This window comes from Perognathus longimembris, chromosome 19 (assembly GCF_023159225.1).
Source record: "Perognathus longimembris pacificus isolate PPM17 chromosome 19, ASM2315922v1, whole genome shotgun sequence".
NCBI lineage: Eukaryota > Metazoa > Chordata > Mammalia > Rodentia > Heteromyidae > Perognathus > Perognathus longimembris.
The window spans coordinates 39,250,296-39,271,964 of record NC_063179.1 but is presented as its reverse complement, the minus strand read 5'-3'; the positions used below and the strand labels follow the sequence as shown (position 1 = coordinate 39,271,964).

The 21,669-nt window shown below is 35.3% G+C and overlaps 1 protein-coding gene across 1 annotated transcript in view; it reads right to left on the bottom strand.

Annotated features, from left to right (window-relative positions):
• The window catches only part of Rnf180 (ring finger protein 180), a 106,504-nt gene that overhangs the window by 1,006 nt on the left and 83,829 nt on the right, over positions 1–21,669 (bottom strand). Inside the window, exon 6 of the mRNA XM_048368432.1 lies at positions 19,330–19,455. Coding sequence (XP_048224389.1) covers positions 19,330–19,455 — 126 coding nt within the window. The remainder of the gene's footprint in view (positions 1–19,329; positions 19,456–21,669) is intronic.

Here is a 21,669-nt window from a genome sequence, read left to right as displayed (position 1 = left end):
CAGAGGAGCAAATTGTTTTCAAGTTCATTCTATTCAGATTCATGATCACGAAGGAAGGTACATTATGAACACAAGAATATCACTAGTTTCATTGATTAGTATGTTACGTTTCTGACAGTTTTGTATTAACTAGATATATATTTATATACATATAATAAAAGTATGTGCAACTGCTTTATAGAAAGTATATGAGTACATATGTACTTTATATATATATTTAAATACTAGTTTATATAAAGTATATACATAGATATGAAGTATATAAAAGTATAAAGTATATATATATGTTGTCATTCAACAAAGCAGTTTATGAATACAATGCTTCTTGATTAATGTCACCTCTTTCAACATTCTCACTCACCCCTCCCAATCTACCACTTCCTTCCCTTTTCTGAATTTTGTAGGATATGCACTAAACTTGTGACTGTATTCTCGAGCTATCAAAAATACCTTCTGGTTTGATATGGTAAAGGTAGAGGCAGTAGACAAACCTAGCATTATTACTACCTTGAGCTAAATTATCCAGGTCTTTCACTCTCAAATTTCTCATACAGGCCATCTGATCACTACTTTTGAGGATTCCTTGTAATTATTTTCACATGAAACATTTTCTACATTCAATTTTCAGTTATTAATCATTATACAATTGCTCTTATAAGTACTATTTGTAACTTCTAGTCACTGGCTTTTTAATGCTTTGAGAAATTCAGGTACTTGAATAAAGTTCCATGACAAAAGTATCTCTTGTTTTAGCATTGAATATATGCTGGGCAAGCATAACAATACTCATTTCCAGACATTGGCTTTGATTTTCAAATAGCACAAACAATGGGTCTATCTGGATAACAACCTGCTAGATGGGTATATAAAAAGCAAATCTCATAAGGAGTTTCTTGTTGTATTTGTGAGAAATAATATATTCTATGAAACATTAATTTTTCTTTGTGTTCATAAATGTAATTATTTTGATCCTGAGCATAAATATATCCACTGTCAAACTTCTTTTGTTGGTTGGAAGATGTGAAATACAAAGTATCTACAAAATGAATTCAACCTCTTAGTGGTTGATAATCTTTTGCTGTTTATCTATTACCTACTCTTAAGTATTTTTATTGTTAGAGATAGGCATAGCACATAAAATAAGCAGAAAATATATAATCCTGGTACTTTCTGGCAACTCTGGTGATAAAGATTTTGTGGAGCTCTACCTCCAAGCAAATTCCGAATAATTCCTTTTGAAACTGAGAGATGTTAAATGTTACTCTCGAGGTCAGGCTGTTTATTCAGACAGATGGGTTACATTTACCTGGGTATCATTGTGGTTAATGTCAAAGTCAAACCTGTTCAATCAGGATAATACTATTTGGAAACATAAACAGCAAACTTGTTTAAATTAAAACATGAAAAGGACAAGATAAAGAAGAAATAGTGCTTTAGAATGAATTAGGCAGCTAAATATCACATAGGTTTTTGATAATTTCTAATGTTTTTATTTGTTTAAATTTTATTGTAAAGGTGATACTCAGAGGGGTTACATTTACATAAGCAAAGTAATGAGTGCATTTTTGACCTGTTTTACCCCCTCCCCCATTTCCTTTCACTCCTTCCCCCTCCCCAAGTTGTAAGTTAATTTCCAACCTAGCACCTAGTGAGTATCACTGGATAATTTCTAATGTTTTTACCTAAGTTCATATTGATTTTTAATTATCTTTATAGCTTACAGAAGGCTTAAATTAGGATGATTTGTTAGCTCCTTTCTGTTTCTGTCTTTGCTCTGCTATTTTTTCCTTCTTTCCTTCCTCCCTCCCTTCCCTTTCCCTCCTTCCCTCCCCCCTCTCTCCCTTTCTTCCTTTCTTTCTTTTTGTTTAGGTGCTGGAGCTTGAACTCAGGGCCAGAGGATGAGTGCTCTACCACTTGAACTACAGCTCCACTTCCACGGTTTGTTTTTGCTTTTTGATATTCTGGTCTTTTTTTTTTTGTAATTAATTGGAAATAAGAATCTCATGGGCTTTCTGCCTTAGAACCATGATCCTCAGATCTCTGCTCTGTTTTTTTAAACAATATTACTGGGCTGAGACTGTGGCTTAGTGGTAGAGTGCTTGCCTAGCATGATCGAAACCCTGGGTTTGATTCTTCAGCACCACATATACAGAAAAAAAACCAGAAGTGGTGCTCTGGCTCAAGTGGCAGAGTGCTAGCCTTGAGCGGGAAGAAGCCAGGGGCAGTGCTCAGGCCCAGGACTAGCAAAAAACAAAACAGTATTATCTTCAAACTGATTTCTTTACCTAAATTTTTCTTAAATCCGTTTGTGTTGAAAGTTTAGCTAAAAGTAGATATTACTTGCTTAACCAAGCATTTGTAAATTTCCATATTCTGCGATGTGGGAAAGAGACAGACTAAGGAAGTAGGCCCTTCAGTGCTGTCAAACTCCCAGTTTTTCCTCAGCTGATACCACATAACCACCCCAACATGAGAATATACTACGCCTGACTAAATATTACAAAAGCTTAATTTTTCTTATGCTTAGATAAACATAAATGTCTTCCCACATTCTAATGGAGCTTTGGACATTCTACTTGGGAAAGCACCAGGTAAAGGAATTTCAATCTCAACAGCTTTTCTGGACTACCTACTATTTTCAAAACTGTAGTCAGTATTTTTGTATGAGATAAGTGAAATGGGAAGGGAATGTTTTTCACATTTAAATATTCTCAACTATATTGAGCCAAATGTTCTCAAAAATATTTTCTATACCTTACAAAAGTTTCTTCCCAAACATAGGGTAGGTACTACATAATGTTAGTGGAAATTATTATTATTAAAAATTTGTTATTTTTGCCATGCATTGGTGGCTTACATCTGTATACCAAGCTACTCAGGATGATTAGGTTCGGAGGATTGTTCAAAACCAGCCATGGCAGAAATTGAAGAGTCTCTTATCTCCAGCAAAAGGCTGTATGTGGAGGTGTGGCTTAAATGGTAGAGGGCCAACCTTCAGGGGAAATGCTAAGGGAGAGTAAAATGCCCTGATTTCAAGCCCCAGTACATGGTGTGTGCAAGCATACACACACACACACACACACACCGATATACAAACACACACATAATGATTTTCTTCTGCCAAAAAGGATTATGCATAGGTCTGATATTCATCAAAGTTTCAGCTGTCCAACTAAAGGAGTTAAAGTATTAACTGTAATAGTATTCATGTCCAAATTGCAGAAAACGGTAGAGACAGGCACAAAAGATAATTGACACCTGAGTATGGTGATCACACCTGCTGTTTTCTCTTGAAAGCTACAATTCATTCTTACCCTGGCATAATTATTTCTACTCTAATGGTAACTTGGTTAAGGCTGATTTACTTAGGGCAGATGGAAGAAAAAGGCAGCAAGGAGAAAGACACTGGTGGAATTCCAGAAGGCGATGCTGACCCACCCTGGTTTAGGTAACAAGTTTTTACCAATTGATATTGACCGCTGCATGGTTAATTTCTGCTAATTTTTATAAGAGGAATTGAATGGATATTTACAAGTTTTGGACTTTCAAAACCTTGTACATGTCATGGGATGATTACAATTTCTAATCAAGATCAGTTTAAAAGAGAAACCTATCATAGATGTTGTTATGCACTGGACCAATAATCACATTACAAAAATTACCAGACTACTCCACTACAAAGTGATGATAAGAAAATTATGCTATTATGAGACTTAAATGAATTAATACATGTAAAATACATGCCTAGCCTAAGTAAATGTTTAATAAGAGATAAATTTTATTCTTTTAATTATTAATTTTAGTAGTTAAAATATAAGAAAGAAGCTCTCTTTTCTTGCCAGTGCTTGCTTTTCAAACTGTGTTGATTTTTTTCTGAATAAGTCAGCAATCATACTATATTCTTTGTTCAAAAATTGACTATATGACTGTTTCCTTCAAGTATGCGTTAATTTTCCTAAATCATTTAACTATAAGTAGATTGACAATAGTTTCACGGTTGTATACCAAAACTAGAGAATTCATTAAACATTATGGAGAATATATATCCTATATTTTATTGGATGAAAATTAAATAATATTTTAAGAATATGCCTATCTAAAAGAAACTCTTATTGTAGAATTGTTTCTCAAACATTAAAAATATTCATCCTCATAGACAATATATTTACTATTTAAAGTTAGCTTCCCTTTTCTAAGAAAATTACATAGTAAGAAAAGGATTTGTCTTGGTAGGTTCAGCTTCTGAAGGACACAAACAATTTTAATAATGACAAATATTATTTTGTTTCCACAGAAACCAATGATTGCTCCATGCATAGTCAAGGAACAGCATACCTAAGACATTGTAACTACGAACACACACACACACACACACACACACCCTCAGTAGATCATTCCAGAATGAGATCTGTATTGTAGTTAATGCACTAGGAATTGACTTTTATACACTCAACAAAACCTACTGCTTATTTTTTGTCTGGTAATTATTATTTGATATTAATACAAAGTTTAAAAAGTACCCATTTTTAAACATTTTTGTTATGCTAATTTGAAGTAAAGAGCACAATAACGAATCACGAGATGTGTGTTTCTCATTGATTGCTATGGGGAAAAAGAAGCACACTATAGTGGAAACTACACTCAAAGGAATCTGAAGACTTGGATTCTGTGGTAATACTCAGACAATATTCACGTTTTCCATTTCTTGAGTCGTTTTGATGATTTTTATACATTTTCCTCTTTCAAATGAACTATAATTTTCTTAGTGATGTTATACTTAGGACATTGTTTATTTGTATTTTGCGCTCTATGAGACTCAATTAGAAAATTTACTAGTGAATATAATGTGTTGTTTCTGGGTAGAAGCATTTATCAGTCTAAGATGACATAGGGGTCTCTCTCTTCCTTGACCACAACAACCAACAAGGTACCAAACAGAGGATGCTCTGTCATCATGTGTCCTAAAGTTTAGGATGACATGCAACATGACTTAGCAGTTAAGAGAAAATTATTTCAATGTTACTATGAGTTCTGACTACTACTACTACTAAAGTAAAATACAAACTTTTCATGAAATAGGTGATAAAAATTGAAATTAAATCTGACTAGTTTTCTCCATAAAACAAAAAACTCTTGAAGAAATTAATTGCAGTGAAATCAAAAGCAAGAAAGACCTGGGAAGAAAACTCCTCAAGTTGCACTCATATACATATATGTACATGTATAACACACACACACACACACACACACACACACACACACAATTACAATTAACTACTAGCCCTCCAGAACCCAAACATTTGTTCCTTTCTATATTCTATTTTGTGAAAACAATTTCAAACATTTTTTCCTATTAGGAAATAAAGCAATAGCTCTTTATTTTTTAAAACAAAATTCAGCTTAAAATAATTTCCACCATCAAAGATCATAAGGTGAGTTCTTATTATGAAGTTCCTTTCAGAGAAAGAATATCCATAGTTATCTCATTTGCTCTTAGCTTGCACTGCTCTTGCAGTGGATACTCAATATACTTGCTGGATGAATGGACAAGGGCCTGTGTATAAGGACTTTAGTGAATAGGATAAATAATTAGCCTACTTTGGAGAAGGTGCCAAATCAAGCCTTTCAAATGTATTTTCAGCAGGAACTGAATATATCTGGAAAGCATTTTGTAGTCCTTATTTAAAAAAAAAGAACTTATGACAGCTTTATTCAGAGTCCTAAAACCAGTACTAAAAAGGAGATATATGTCCTCTTGTTAATATGTTATGAGACAAAGGTTAAAGTACAGTGTATTACTGCATATATTCTTCATATTACATAAGAATTGTGTTCTGTCAAATGCTGATTGATATAAGTAGGTCTTAGCAGAGGTGGAGTAATATATTTATAGTCACAAATAGGTATAGACTTGCTGTATTATACTTGAAAGTTAATGCAAGTAGACTGTAAATGTCATTCCTTTATCTCTCATGTCTTTAGGCCCCCAGAGTGTGAACTATTAATGCTGCAAAAATTAATCTTTATATTGGATATTGAAAGGTATGATAGATTACTTACCACTCTGGAACACCCGTGCAAATTTCAAAATAATTTCTAAAGTTACCAGGAAAAATAATAAATTTTTATATGTTTGGGTTCTGTAGCCAGGTAAGAAATGTTACATCTTTTTTTTTATTTTGCCAGTCCTGGGCCTTGAACTCAGGGCCTGAGCACTGCCCCTGGCTTCCTTTTGCTCAAGGCTATCACTCTACCACTTGAGCCACAGCACCACTTCCATCTTTTTCTGTCTATGCAATGCTGAGGAATCAAACCCAGGGCTTCATGTGTGTTAGGCAAGCACTCTCCCGCTAAGCCACATTCCCAGCCCCAAGAAATGCTGTATCTTAAGGCAGGAACTAGTGGCTTACACTCGTAATACTAGCTATTCAGAAGTCTGAGATCTCAGGATCACAATTCAAAGCCAGCCCAGGCAGAAAAGTTTGGGAGTCATTTATCTCCAATTAACCCACAGAAAACTAGAAGTGACACTGGTGGCTCAAAGTAGTAGAGCACTAGCCTTGCACAAAAGACCTCAGAGACAGTGCCCAGGCCCGGAGATCAAGCCCCGCAACTGACAAAAAAAAAAAAAAAAAGGGCGATACTTTCTAAAAAGTATTGTTACTATGTGAACTATATGAGAAAGATTTTCATTTTTTTCCCTTTTAGTGCCAGCACTGGGACTTGAATTTAGGGACTCTCTCTTGCTTTGTTTGCTTGCTCACAGCTAATGCTCTACCACTTGAGGCACACCTCCAGTCCAACGTTTTGCTGGTTAGAGATGGAATCTTGAAGTCTCTTCAGCCAAGGCTGGCCTTAAACAGTAACCTTCCAGATCTCATTTTCTTGAGTAGCTAAGATTACAAGTGTGAGCCACTGGCACCATGGTAAAGGCTTGCCATTGCAACCATTTCTAAATACACAACTTACTCAGTGGCATCAATTACACCCCACGGCTGTGCAACCATTAGCACTGTATATTCCATTATTTCTCATTATTCCAAACAGAAACTGTAGCCATGACACATTTGCTCCCTATACCTCTCCCCCTCGGCAGATCTTGCTCTAACGCACTTTCCTTCTCTCAGCACTTGCCAGGTCCACAGTGGGATTGTGGAACACCTGCCATTTGGGGGCTGGCTTAGTTCTTTTAGTATCTTCTCAAGATTCATTCACATTGTGGTATGTACTTCCTTCCTTTGCTGGCTATTACTCCTTGTTATCTATATGCCACATTTTGCTGATGGAAAGAAACGTGGGGTTTTCCTACCTTTTTGCTATTACGACTAAAGCTATAGTAAACTTTTGTATACAGGTTATTTGAAGTCCTACTTTCAGTTCTTTTGGTTATGCATGCAGAGGGAGTGTAGAATCATAGTCATTTTCACATGGAATGAACAGTTAGCTTTTGAGGGAACCTCCAAATTGTTTTTACATTAAGTTACATCATTTTACATTCCCATCAGCAAGGTTTATTTTCCTATTAATTGGTTAGTTGCCATCCTGGTACATTTGAATTTTCTGTGGCTTTTATTTCTGTACCCTTTTGTCAGATGATGTTAAACGTGTTTTCACATCCTTCTTGGCCATTTGTATATAGTTTTGAAGAAATGTCTATTCCCACTCTTGACCCATTTAAAAAACGAACATCCTTGTCTTGTTATTAACTAAGAGTTCTTTATATATTCTGGGAATAATCTCATTAGGTATTTCATATTTTCTCATTCTATATGTTCCATATTTTCTATGTTTTTATTTAGTTTACAAATAGGTTTTGCATACATTTTTCTATTTTAGTGTTCAATTTACTTATTGTTATTTTTGTTGCTTATGTTTTGAGCTATATCTAAGAATTTATTTGTTATACAGTTATCCTTATGTTTTTTTTTAAATTTTATGATTTTTTGTTTTTATATTAGGACAATGATCCACCAGGAATAAACTTAGCCATAATATATATTTAATGGAAACACAATGACTGTACATATTTACGGGGTAATTATGTGATATTTTAAAATGCATATATTTCATAGATTACAAAGCTGTAAGACAATTCAAAAATTTTATCTCAGTAGTCATTTATATAAAAATATTCAAATTGCTTTCTAAGATAGCTCTTTTAAAAAATCATCTACTCCCTGTGGATCTATCAATATATCTCAATTTTAAATCCCCTTTTATAACATTGAAAGGATGAACAACTTTAATATTTAACCACTTACAACCTCAACTACTTTTAATGATGCTAAAAAGTATTCAGAAAATATTTTCCAGATATAACTAAAGTTTATTCCCAAATGTTTTCTTCAAATATATATATATATATTTTCAAATATACATATATATGTGTGTGTATATATATATTATATAGTTAGAAATACATGGGGCATGCCAGTTTGGTATAACAGACAGGAGAGCCACTTGTGTTGTTTGTCAATGTTCAGCAGTACTGGACTGGTTTCAGCAGTGTTGGTTGGAATTGACTAGTGAATTCTCTTCTGGAAATACCAAAGGGATCATTTATTAACAGTCTTCTAAAAAAATAAGGAATGAAGGAAAAAACAACCCATGTAGGGTTAAAATCATAATTAAAGCTTGTTATTGAATAAACTGACCTTGTCAGTATAGCTCAGACAAGGCAAAGTAAGAGCAGTAATAGCCATATCAAATAAAAATTCTGAAATTTAAAAAATGATTAGAATGACTTGGTTATAATTCATTCTATGAACTAGTATTACTTACTAGGTTATTTAGAGATTTTCTATTTTTTTAATTTATAGGGAGATTTATAAGTCAATAGTTAAATGAATATCATTCTAACGGTAAATGTTCACAAAAGTAAGATTCCCTAAAATTAATAACAACTAAACTTGGGAAAACACAATGCTTGAGAGATTTTGCCTTGAAAGTTCATAAAAAGGTATTATTGCTTCAGCTCTGCTTTATCTTTTCAGAGAGTTGCGAGAGTTCCTGAAAAAGTCAGTGCCCACTTGACAGAAAATCATGTTATCAAATGCAGCTTGAAAGCCTCATAGATCTCTGCCAGGTTTTTCCTATAATCTTTTTTAAAAAATGAATTGCTAACCTATTCTTTTGGTATGTGTGAACTCAGGGCATATCACATGAGGAATGAAGACTAAAAAAATGTAAAACATCGCACCTATTTTTTTGGGAACAAAATCAAAGTACTAACTCACTTAAATTCTTTTCTTTTAAATTCTCATTTTAAAATGCTTAAAATATTATATGGAATATTTTGAAAAGCTATTAGGTGGTTTTTCTTAGAGTAGAAAGAAAAGTGGTTCTTATATTTCGAAAAGTCAGAAATGCAGAATATATTTTGTCATTGATAATACAGTGCAGTTCATCTTGATTTTATTACCAAAAATACTGGTCTTTTATACAAAACAGGAGGGCTTTTTTCCTCCCTCCTTCCCTCCCTCCCAGCCTTCCTCTCTTTCTGTGGGTGTGTGCTAGAACTAGGGTTTGAACCCAGGGTCTGGGTAATGTCCCTGAGATTTTTATTTATTTATTTATTTAATTTTGCTTAGGGCAACTGACAAAGCTGTCAGTTGAGACACAGCTCCACTTCTTGCCTTTTGATTATTAATTGAAGATAAGAGTCTCATGGACTTTCCTTCCTTGGATGACTTTGAACTGCAATCCTCTTAATTCAAACTTTCTGATAACTAGGATTACAGACATGAAGCACTAGCACCTGGCTACTATTTCTTTCTTAATTAAACCTTGTACTAAAATATAATCTTAAAAAAATACAAGTGTGGAGAGTAATATTCTGTTAATAAAAATGTTTTGGGGCAACATAAGACATTTTTCTTCATCCAACATGTTATTTTTTGTGTGTGTGTGTGTGAATGAAACTTTAAGCTGCTTTGATTAATTATAACATGAGCCTGAAATTGGATGAAGGAAAAAATGTCCAAGTTTTAAACTGTTGAGTTATTTGAAAGTTTCAATATCAAAGATAAACATGAAAATGTTTTCATGTTATTCCACAAGTTCTAATGAGCTAAAATAGTAAAATAGCTTTTAAAATTTATAAGTAAACATCTCCTTGAACATATCTATTATAAGCTATAATGTATATTGTAATATGAAAGCTATAATGTGTAATGTAAAATGAAAGCTGCATCCAGAGCTGTCCTCTGGCAGTTCATGGCAATAGCTCCACTAGCTGGCAAGAATGGTGTGAAGCTCTGAAAGTCGATCTTTAAGTCATTCACTATGTTCATGTCCCGGAAGGAAAAAAGCTGAGCCCTACCCCATCCTCTTCATCACACACTGGTTATTCTGTTTTATAGAATTTATTTTTCTCTTCTGAGATTATCATGATATAACTTTTAAAACTACATTTTTCTTTTCTTAAAGATTCTGTAATGCATTTCTACATATTTATACAAAAAAGGCAAATTTAATATCTTAGGTACAATATTGAAGTGTACTATAAACAACTGTCTAGTCTTGAAAATCTCCAGAGTAGCACTGTTTTCAGTATACTGAGTAAGCCCCAATTTGCATAATTACTTGTAGATTTCTTATATTGGCATTGTAGTTTCAGACTTGTATTTCTTATTCAAAACAAATGGCAGCTTTCATACTCCTAGCATCATACTATGTCAGCTCTAACTTCATTTCAGTGTTACCACAAAATAGTCATTGTTCATCTTGGTTTCTTATAGCATTGCATTCCCTTGGATAGATTTTATCTTTAATAATAAATTTTCTAATTTTAATAAAATAATTCTAATTTTTAAAATAATGTGTAATTTCTTAATAACGAATTTTCTGTCTAGAAATCAGAATAAACAAAAGGGCCTCTCAAGGTACCTTTCCATTCTGAATTCTCAAGAGTCTTCTATCTTAGATATTCACAGCTCCTGTTTTTCCTGTAAAGCAGAGTGTATTTGCTTCAATTCTTTGTACCTTGGAGTCACCCAGGGTGTTTTAAATAACACTACATTTGGGACTCATCTCCAGAGACTTAGAATTAATTGGTGTGGGATATGTTCAAGACATTGTAATTTATTTAAGATCTTTGGAAAGAATAGAAAGTCATGTTGGGAATTATTTTGCTTCAAAAAGCAAAACCAAACCAAACCTTAGCTTTACTGTTCCCTCATGCAAAAAACAAATAACAAATAAATAAATCAATAGTTTTTATCTCTGAACGTTAGTTGAGGACTTCTAAATTTTCTAGGCTGAGATAAAAAGTCCTGTTTCATATAGCAGTACTATTTTATAGTTGTTCTAATCTTGGAAGCTCAATTTCCAAAGTTCTGGATTAAGAATATGAGAAGTGGTGATTATGTCTCCTGGATTATGTCTCCTCTTCATTACTTTTATTAAACTAGATGCTCACTTCCTTGAAATGATTCTGTGTAGATTATATTTTATATTGTTAAAAGGGTAAGGATTCTTGGAAGGTCATTATTTATATCTTTTTGAAAAATACTTTTACTGTTCAAATATAACCAGACCCTACCAAAAAATCAGAACAAACCTTACTTCTATAGCTTCAGGAATTTTTTTTTGTTCTAAAGTAAATTTGTAAGCCATATATATATATGTATATGTATATATTAAAAATAATAGCTTATGAACAATGGAGGCTTTTGGCTAGTTACCTTAAAGGTATCAGATTATTAACCAAACTTTAACTTGTGCGAAGGAAAGAAAACTGTTGTGAAATACTATTGGTAGTATGTATTATGAGAAGTCTAGTTAGAAGTGATCTAACCTGTAAAGGGGAATTCTAGCTTTGAAATCATGTCTATCTGATTTTTGAAGAAAGCTTCACTAAGGAATTTACTCAAAGGATTATATACTGCATCTACTTAAAAATATTATATGCTTCAATCTACCTAAAAGAAATACTTTAAACTCATTTTATCAGTGAACACCTCTCGTTTCTCTCCTTATTTCCTTTTAGAAAGGTTGACATTTTTATGGGGTTTCTGTGATCAATTCATTCATGGAAGCTAGCAAATACCCCTGTGAAGGATAGTTAACCACCCTGAGCCTCAGGATCGAGGAGCTAATACAGCATATGCAAGCTCCATGTATCAGAAATAAGGACAACATACAGAGTAACCATCTGTGGACATTTTTGCTGTGTACTACACAACTCCACACAGTGCCTTTACATTGTCCACTTTAAAGGTGTTTTCTGGAACTGGCCAATGTGGCTCTCTGACTTCCATTCTTTCCCTGGTACTGTTGTCAGAGCAATATGTTCAATGACCATCCTTCTCTGACATTTTTCACAGTAGTAGTTTTCTCACTGTACTCATGACACAATAATGTACCCCTCTAACATGGCTTCTTCATCTGCCAATACCATCTCTGTTGTTGATATGACACCATATGTCACATACATGACAGGCCTATAGCACACAAGAGGCCTTCTACAACGTTTTCTGATCATTAGGGGCAAATGCTTAAGACACCACCAAGAGAAGCTGCTGCACCCAGAGAGAACACCTGTAGTCTTTGCTTTGCTCTATGTAGCTGAGTATCTACCACCATATGGAACTCCCTCCATCCACCTTGATTGCAGGACAGGTTGAACGGACCACAAGGTTTCCCAGAGTCAGATTCTATTTTCCAGCACGTCATTAACACCCTCAGGCTCATCTCAAACTTCATGCTTCACTCCAAGACTGATTCTGATTTTCCAGGATTGTGCAAGTGAGTGTGCACGGCAGCCCCAAGGCTGGCACACTTTAATAGCCAAATTTTACACTACTTGCACATTTTTGAAGTTAAAAAAAATAGTGTAGGGCTGGGGATATAGCCTAGTGGCAAGAGTGCCTCCCTCGGATACACGAGGCCCTAGGTTCGATTCCCCAGCACCACATATACAGAAAACGGCCAGAAGCGGCGCTGTGGCTCAAGTGGCAGAGTGCTAGCCTTGAGCGGGAAGAAGCCAGGGACAGTGCTTAGGCCCTGAGTCCAAGGCCCAGGACTGGCCAAAAAAAAAAAAAAAAAAAAAAAAAAAGTGTAAAAAAATCTGGGTTGGGGGCTGGGGATATAGCCTAGTGGCAAGAGTGCCTGCCTCGGATACACGAGGCCCTAGGTTCGATTCCCCAGCACCACATATACAGAAAAACGGCCAGAAGTGGCGCTGTGGCTCAAGTGGCAGAGTGCTAGCCTTGAGCGGGAAGAAGCCAGGGACAGTGCTCAGGCCCTGAGTCCAAGGCCCAGGACTGGCCAAAAAAAAAAAAAAAAAAAAAAAAAAATCTGGGTTGAGTTTGGCTATGATGAGCTCCTTTGCTTCTTTTCTAGCCTTTCTTTTTTCACTAACCCAGTGTCCAGTTTATTACATATGTAAACAATTTCACTTGTTGTCATTTATTCTGCAGGATGGTTAGGGAAAGCTTTAGCACTAGGATATAGTATTAAAATGGTGAACTCAGGATCAAGGTCAGGAGTATGCTTTCCTATGGGATTATTTGTTTTCAGTGTTAATTGCACAACTTGTGTGGTTAGTGGGTGAATTTCTTATTCATGCATAAATATATGAACTGTACAGTAAGGTATATATGCAAGTGTTTTAAAATGAAAGTGGCTTTCCTATTACCATTCAACTTTATAAAAAAAACTACAGAAATTCTACATATGTAAATCGATGAATAAGATGGAGTGTGTGTGTGTGTGTGTGTGTGTGAGAGAGAGAGAGAGAGACAGAGAGAGAGAGAGAGAAAAGCAGAAACAGTGGAAGAAGAGGAGGAAGACGACATTGGTTAATTTTTAAATAGCCCTTATGAAGTAGTAATAGTTGAACAAAATGTTCTGTTTGTTTTAGAATTCATTTGTGTTTTAATACAGCAGCAAAAGTTTTAATTCTGAGTCTGATGCCCAACTTTTGCTATTTTCAGCCTTAGATATTATGGATTCAATGACCCAGCACTAAAATAACAATGGGTACTTGGAAAAACAGATGGAAATGAGCAAGATAAATGTGAGCTAGCACACTTTGCATCTGTATTCAATCCTTTTCCCCTAAGTGTCTATTATATCTAGGCATAACACCTTCAATATCCAGCTGATAGAAGTTAGAGCCTTTTTTGTATCTCTGAAAACTGTCAACCAAGTATCTTGAAATCCATGAAGCTGAAGTAAATCCATGAAGCAAAGTGGGTGAATTAAAAAGTTCTGGGGGTTATCACTTGTACTTTTGTATGTCTGAAGGGAGGTCATATGGGCAAAGCTAACACTAAAACAGACTAATAAGAACTAATAAGAGAAAAAATGTGAGAAGGACAGTTTTAATTTGCTTGCTAGACTTGTTAGGACAAGCTTGCTCGTCCTCACCACTTCAAGGTGGTGAGCTCCCTATCAGTTGATGTGATGAGTCCAGAAGTCCATCTCCAAGACTAATTGTTGAAGCTTTTCTTTTTTACATTTAATTTTGTTGTCAAGGTGATGTACAAAGATGTGACAGTTGCATCTGTAAGGTAGTGAATACATGGCAGGGGAAGTAACCCTATGCATTCTCTACTTTGTCATTTCCATTTTAGTCACTGCATGTAATTGTTTCCAAAGTAGTTTGTGATAATATAGGGCTCATGGTAGAGTTGGCCTTTAAGTAAATTTTCAAGTCATCAGTATATTTCAGAACAAAAATGGTACCAGCTTGTGACAAATCAAAGAAAAAGACACTTTAAAATTCACACCCCTGGCAAAAAGAAATTAACAAAATTGTTGCAGTTTCAGAGGAAATGTAATGGTGAATGCACATTTCTGTTGAAAGGCAGTCTACGGCAGATTTTTCAATTTCTCTGAGTGAGCTCCAATTCTCTGAGAAGGCAGATTTCTGAGATATATTCAAATGCTTGCTGTTTGAGCATGTGTTGTTTTGTTTTCTATTAGAGACAAGCAATCTTTTCCATGTGGATATTATTTGATTTATACCGAACGTGTTTAAGCTTGCAGAATCAATCTAACACCTTCAGAAGAACTGATGACCAAATATAACAATTCCCCAGGCTTTCCTGAAAAATGGATGGATTTATCAAAAATATATATCTCAAGCATCTGCGTTTCAAGTGTATAAGTTTGTTACAGCTAGTAAAATTAGGACATTAGAATTTAAACCTGACTTTATTTTTATTTTTTTAACATGAGTATATTTAGAGAAACAATGTAAAGCTTTATTTTTCCAGAAATAAGTTTTAAATAAAATTTCATAACTTTTTTGCTTTGTGTATATTTGTATAGATACACAAACATACTTGTTTATGTGTGTATATATATACACACTCATATATATGCATGTATTTATATCATACACACATATACACATATAATTAGTTTCTTAGAGACTAACAACATGGCATGGCTTGAAACAATTTGAACTGAACACTGATAAAGTAAGGACAAAGAGCTTGGAAATGGTAGATACTTCAGAAGAAATAACTATGACAGGCTTCAGTGCAAGCACACTTGATAAGGAATATAATTGCTAGCTCATATTTAAAGCTATATGGAATATTTCCAGCCTTTTCATTCTAATTTTATACAGAGACATGTTAAGTGTGTATTTGTGTGTGTGTGTGTGTGTGTGTGTGCGTGCGCGTACATACACACATACACTAGTCCTAACGCTTGAACTCAGGGCCTGGGCACTGTCCTTGAGCTTTTTGTTTAAGGGCAGTACTTTACCATTTGAGCCACAGCTCCCCTTCTGGCTTTCTGGTGGTTAACTGGACACAGAGACACACACTTTTCTGGGCTTGCTTTGAATTACAGTCCTCAAATCTCAGGCGCCTGAGTAGCTCAGAGCTGGGAGATATGAGCCACAAGTGCCTAACAAGTATGTATTATTAAACACAAAAACTGAAAAAGGTCTGCTTTGTAAGTATATTCAAGATACAATTTCAAAGGGTGAAAAGGAATGAATCTATTACAGGTAAATGGTGGGCTAATTTTATGGTTGAGTGTGTCCAAGGTAGTACATGAGATTCATAGTTTAGGAAATCTATAACTGCTAAGTATTTTTGTTTATCTTTTGAAAAAAATGCTAGTACACTGCAGCTAAAGGCATGTATAGGAATATCTGTTCTTTCTCATAAGATCCCTTACTGTCTACTTCTTTCTGCTAACTGTGGAAAAAGTAAGCTGAACGATAAATTAACAGAGCATCAATGTGTTAGAGTGTGTTAGAGTGTGTTATAAGAAGTCACAGATGTTAATTTTCCATTATGAACCTGATCTTGTAAAATTGTATTCTTTTAATTAATACTATTCAATTATATAACTGAATATGAGTTAAAACACTATCCATGAAAATAACAAGAATGCATCTAACAGGAAAATGTGTAGCCTTAAAAAATAAATACAATAAAAAGTAATAAAAATCACTGACTTAAAGGACACTTTTAAGGTACAAAAAGAATGGAATAAATCCAGAGTAAATGTAAGATTTTATGTCAAGCAGAAACCAACAAAATGAAAAATCAAGAAATTATATTCAATCCCCAAAATTGATAACTTTAGAGAAATATAATTAGCTTACATCTAACAAGATCAGGCAAAAGAGTAAGACATGGTATTTGTAAATACTATTAATAATATAAAGAATATTAGCAATAGCTACAGGAGAGAACAGGAGATATTGAAATACAACACCAATAAATTTAAAGACAAAAAGTGAACAAAAAAGGTATATTTAGGAACTGACCTAAGAAGAAATTAAGAAATGAAATTATGAATTTTAAAAATTTCACTTATAAATTTAAAAGTAAAATTCTGAACCAAAATATTAGCAAATCAGCTCTACAGTAGTATAAAAGTGGTCAAGCTGAGGTTATCCTAAGAATAGAGCAATATTAGAAAATTGATTATAAATGTAATGAGCTTTAAAATGTGAAAGTAAAGCCTAAAATCACCTCAGGAAATACTGAAAACATATTCAAAAAGTTAAATCTCCATTCAGCAAAAACTATCAGCAAATCAGTTAAAGATGAGAAGTTCCTAATAAAGTACATAATAAAGGTTGCCTACCCTACACCCAGAGTAACCATCATACTCAAGGGTAACTACTAGAATCATTTCTTTTACAAACAAGGATGATGTTACCACTTTTACAGTTCTAAATCAAACACAAGTTTCATCCAGTGAGCAAGTCCAGCAGAAAATTATTTTTTAAAAAATGCTTAGACATTAGATAGATAGAAAGTTATAAACCTTCCCTTAAGACATTATAGTTGTTTTTGCTGAGAACTCCCAAGACCAAGAAATAATGTTCACATTTGATAATTTAGTAAGGAAGTGCAGCAAGTACCCCACATTCAGTTACATAACAGGAACTTATTTACAAAATCTGTGGTATTGTATAATATTTAGAAAGTGTTTACTATTTAAGCTTCTACTTCAAAAACAGATGTAAAACTCTCTAACATGGTATGTAAAGGGTAGACTCTAAATGAGACCTAAATGTGAGAGGTAAAATCAGAATGTGAACATAGAAAAAGAGCCTGAGAACTTTCTTTTTTTTTTTTTTTTTTTTTTTTTTTGCCAGTCCTGGGGCTTGGACTCGGGCCTGAGCACTGTCCCTGGCTTCTTTTTGCTCAAGGCTAGCACTCTGCCACTTGACCCATAGCGCCACTTCTGGCCATTTTCTGTATATGTGGTGCTGGGGAATTGAACCCAGGGCTTCAGGTATACGAGGCAAGCACTCTTTGCCACTAGGCTATATCCCCAGCCCCTGAGAACTTTCTTGACCTGAAAATGGAGAAATGCTTAAACAAAAACTTAAACACGAATGATGAAGATAAAAATGCATTTAACCACATCAAACCTAAGATCTTTTTTAAATGAAGGGCACTGTGCACAAACTTTAATATACAGATAACAGAACAGAGTAAGAAATTGATAATTTGTTTATAGCTGATGATATCTAGCATATACAAAAATTCTGAAAAATCAATGAGATAGAAATCCCAAATAGAGGGGCTGGGATTGAGACCTAGTGGTAGAGCACTTGCCTAGTATGCATGAAGCCCTGGGCTTGATTCCTCATCACCACAGAAAAAGACAGAAGTGGCGCTGTGGCTCAAGTGGCAGAGTGCTAACCTTGAGCAAAAAGAAGCCAGGAACAGTGCTCAGGCCCTGAGGTCAAGCCCCAGCCCTGAGTTCAAGCCCAAGGACTGGGATCAAAATTTTTTTTAAAAGCTATGATAAAAAAAAAGACAAGTTACAAACTTGGCAAAGTTATCTGCCGTCCATTTAATAAACTGGAAAACTAGTCACCAGAAAATATTTTAATTCTCAAAAATTAAAAATAAAGAGAAAATGGCTAAAATTTGAAAACAGGTATTTTCACAGAAGAATCTCTGTAGCTGAAAGAAGGCAAAGGAAATTTATTCATATTTAGCAGCTGATTAAGTTCATTTAAACTCATATGTAAAAACATATACACTTGTATTTATATATGTTAATGAGGGACTACATATTTTGATGCATGCATGTATGTGTCATTTTCTCTTAGTGGTACTGGTGACAGAATTCAGGGTCTCGAGCTGCTAGGCAGGTCCTGTTCACTGGTTATTTTCCAGTCAGGGTCTCCCTTCATGCCTGTACTGGGCTGCAGTTCTCATCCTTGTGCTTTCTTGTGCTGCTGGAGAACACCACCTCTGCACCCAGCCATAAGCTTCCCCTGCAATTGGGATAACAGGTGCATGCCACCGTGCCCAGCTGTTGCTTGAGATGGAAGCTTGCACAATTATCCTTTTACGTGACTTGTCCTCGAACCATGATCTCCCTGTGTCTGCTTGTCTCATAGCTAGGATTACAGGCTTGATCCACCATGCCTGGCCATGTGCAATATTTAAACCACATTAAACATATATATTCTTCAAATATCATTTCTTTACTGTGAAAACATGCAAAATCAATTCTTCTAGCTTTAAAAAAAATACACAGGGCCTTACTGTTACCTAGAATCACCCTACTGTGCAATTGCTCATCAGAACTTCTTGCTTTAGAACTACAATTTTGTTCCTATTCATCAATTCTCCCCACTTTCTCCTCCCTACTCCACTCCTTAGGAAAACAGAAACTAACTGTAGCTTCCGTCATCACTGATTTTAATGCACTTGTAGCTTTCAGGAAGCGATTTACTAAGGTCTTTACTTAAAATTGGTCAGTACAGAAATATAGTTCCATTAACAGTTTCAAGAATGCTAGAAATGAGCAGAAGAGAACTGATTTAAACAAAGTTACCAGATTTTTTTTGCTTTGTTTTGTTTTGGATCCTTGTTTCCTTACCCCCAAAAAGGTGGAATCTTTTTTTGCAGCTTGGAAGGGGCCATTTTGCAGTGCTGGATTTCTGGAAGCTTTGTTTTATTTTCAAATATTCCTTAGTAAAGAATGTTTTCGTGGCATTGTTCAGTTCTAGAGTAAAGCAAAAGGAAAAAGGGTTTTAAACGTTAATTTGAGTAAAATGAGAACACGTTTGCTGCAGGGTTTGAAATCAAATTCAGATCTCTCTGTGAGAACAAAAGTGGATTAAAATGGATTTATTTTTTTAAATATCAGACAGACAAAACTCACTACAATTCACATTTGATGAAACTCTGCTATGCCAACACATAACACAGACACTCAGTGAGTACCTCAGGCATCAAGCCAGCATCATGCACGGACACATCTAGGAAGGAGATATGATCCCTGCTCTCACAAGCAACAGTGTACACTCAAACATGGAAATAAGCGGGGAGACAAGGCAGGGAATTGTGTGTTGTGGGTGTAGTGAATGAATAATTGAGGACAGTCAAGTTTAGACGTGAAAGTGAAAAGCAGATCACTAGGCAATTCAGAACTCTTAATTCCTTGTCTTTGAATTGAGGGTGAGGCAGCATGTAATGGAGCTTGAACTCAGAACTGTTGCTCTTGCTTAGCTTTTTTCCTCAAGGCCTGGTGGTCTACCACTTGAATCACACCACGACTTTCAGTTTTTTTGTTTGTTTTTGCTATTTACTTTGTTTTTATTCTTAGGAAAATCATCCTTATTGGTTTCCTGGAGATATTCTTTTTTTTTCTCTTATTTATTGTCAAAGTGATGGACAGAGAGGTTACAGTTTCATATGTTAGGCATTGGATACATTTCTTGTACTGTTTGTTACCTCCTCCCTCAATCCCCCCTCCCCCTTCCCCTCTCCCCCCATGAGCTGTTCAGTTGGGGTTTTTTTCCTTTGCTGATTAATTGGAGATCAGAATCTCTACAAATTGTTTGCCTTGCATGTCTTCAAACCTAAATCATGAGATGTCAGCCTCCTGAATAGTTAGGGTTACAGGCGTGAGCCTCCAGCCATACCTACTTCTTGAGGTATAATGGATTGTGATCAACGGAGGCTGATACTGTCGATTTGAGAAGGTTTTAGAAATGTACAAATAGGTTCTCAACATTCCAGAAGGGCTTCTAATGAGTTACAGAGAGAATAACTATTTGAAGTACACACAGACCAATCAGGGGCCAAGCACGCTCTTCCAATAAAACGGTGTTTGTGTAGAGGAGCCATAGCAAGTTAATGCAATCAGCCACTCTGCAAAGCAGTATGGAGATTCCTCAGAAGGCTAAATATAGAACTCCCCTATGACCCAGCAGCCCCACTTTTGGGTATTTATCCAAAAGACCACAAACAAAATCACAGTAAAGCCACCAGCACAACAATGTTCATCGCAGCACAATTTGTCATAGCTAGAATCTGGAACCAACCCAGATGCCCCTCAGTAGACGAATGGATCAGGAAAATGTGGTACATATACACAATGGAATTTTATGCCTCTATCAGAAAGAATGACATTGCCCCATTTGTAAGGAAATGGAAGGACTTGGAAAAAATTATACTAAGTGAAGTGAGCCAGACCCAAAGAAACATGGACTCTATGGTCTCCCTTATTGGGAATAATTAGTACAGGTTTAGGCAAGTCAGAGCAGAGCATCACAAGAGCCCAATAGCTATACCCTTATGAACACATAAGATGATGCTAAGTGAAATGAACTCCATGTTATGGAAACGATTGTTATATCACTGTTGTGACTACTTTCAACGTCCCGTGTGTATCTGTAGCTTCTATTATTGATGATGTTCTTGTATCACCTTCCTGTGGTTGTACCCACACTATCTCTGTAATCTTATCTGAGTATATTGGAAACCGTGTATACTGGTATTAGAACTAGGAAATTGAAAGGGAATACCAAAATCGAGAGACACAGGGTAAAAAAGACAAACAACTACAAAAGCAATACTTGCAAAAATGTTTGGTGTCAGTGAAATGAACACCTCACGGGGGAGAAAGGGAAAGGGGGGGAGGGAGGGGGGTTTGAGGGACAAGGTAACAAACAGTACAAGAAATGTACCCAATGCCTAATGTATGAAACTGTAACCTCTCTGTACATCAGTTTGATAATAAAAATTTGAAAAAAAAAAAGTTAATGCAATCAGAGTCAGGCTGCTCCAGGAAGAAGCTCAGTGCGCAGCTGCTACAAAGCAGAGGGTTTCCACAGTTAGCCCCTCCTACTTTCATGCCACAATTATCACAATGATCACTTCCTCAATTTCATTCCTACCCCTCTAATTTTGAGTTTCACCTCCCGATAGATGC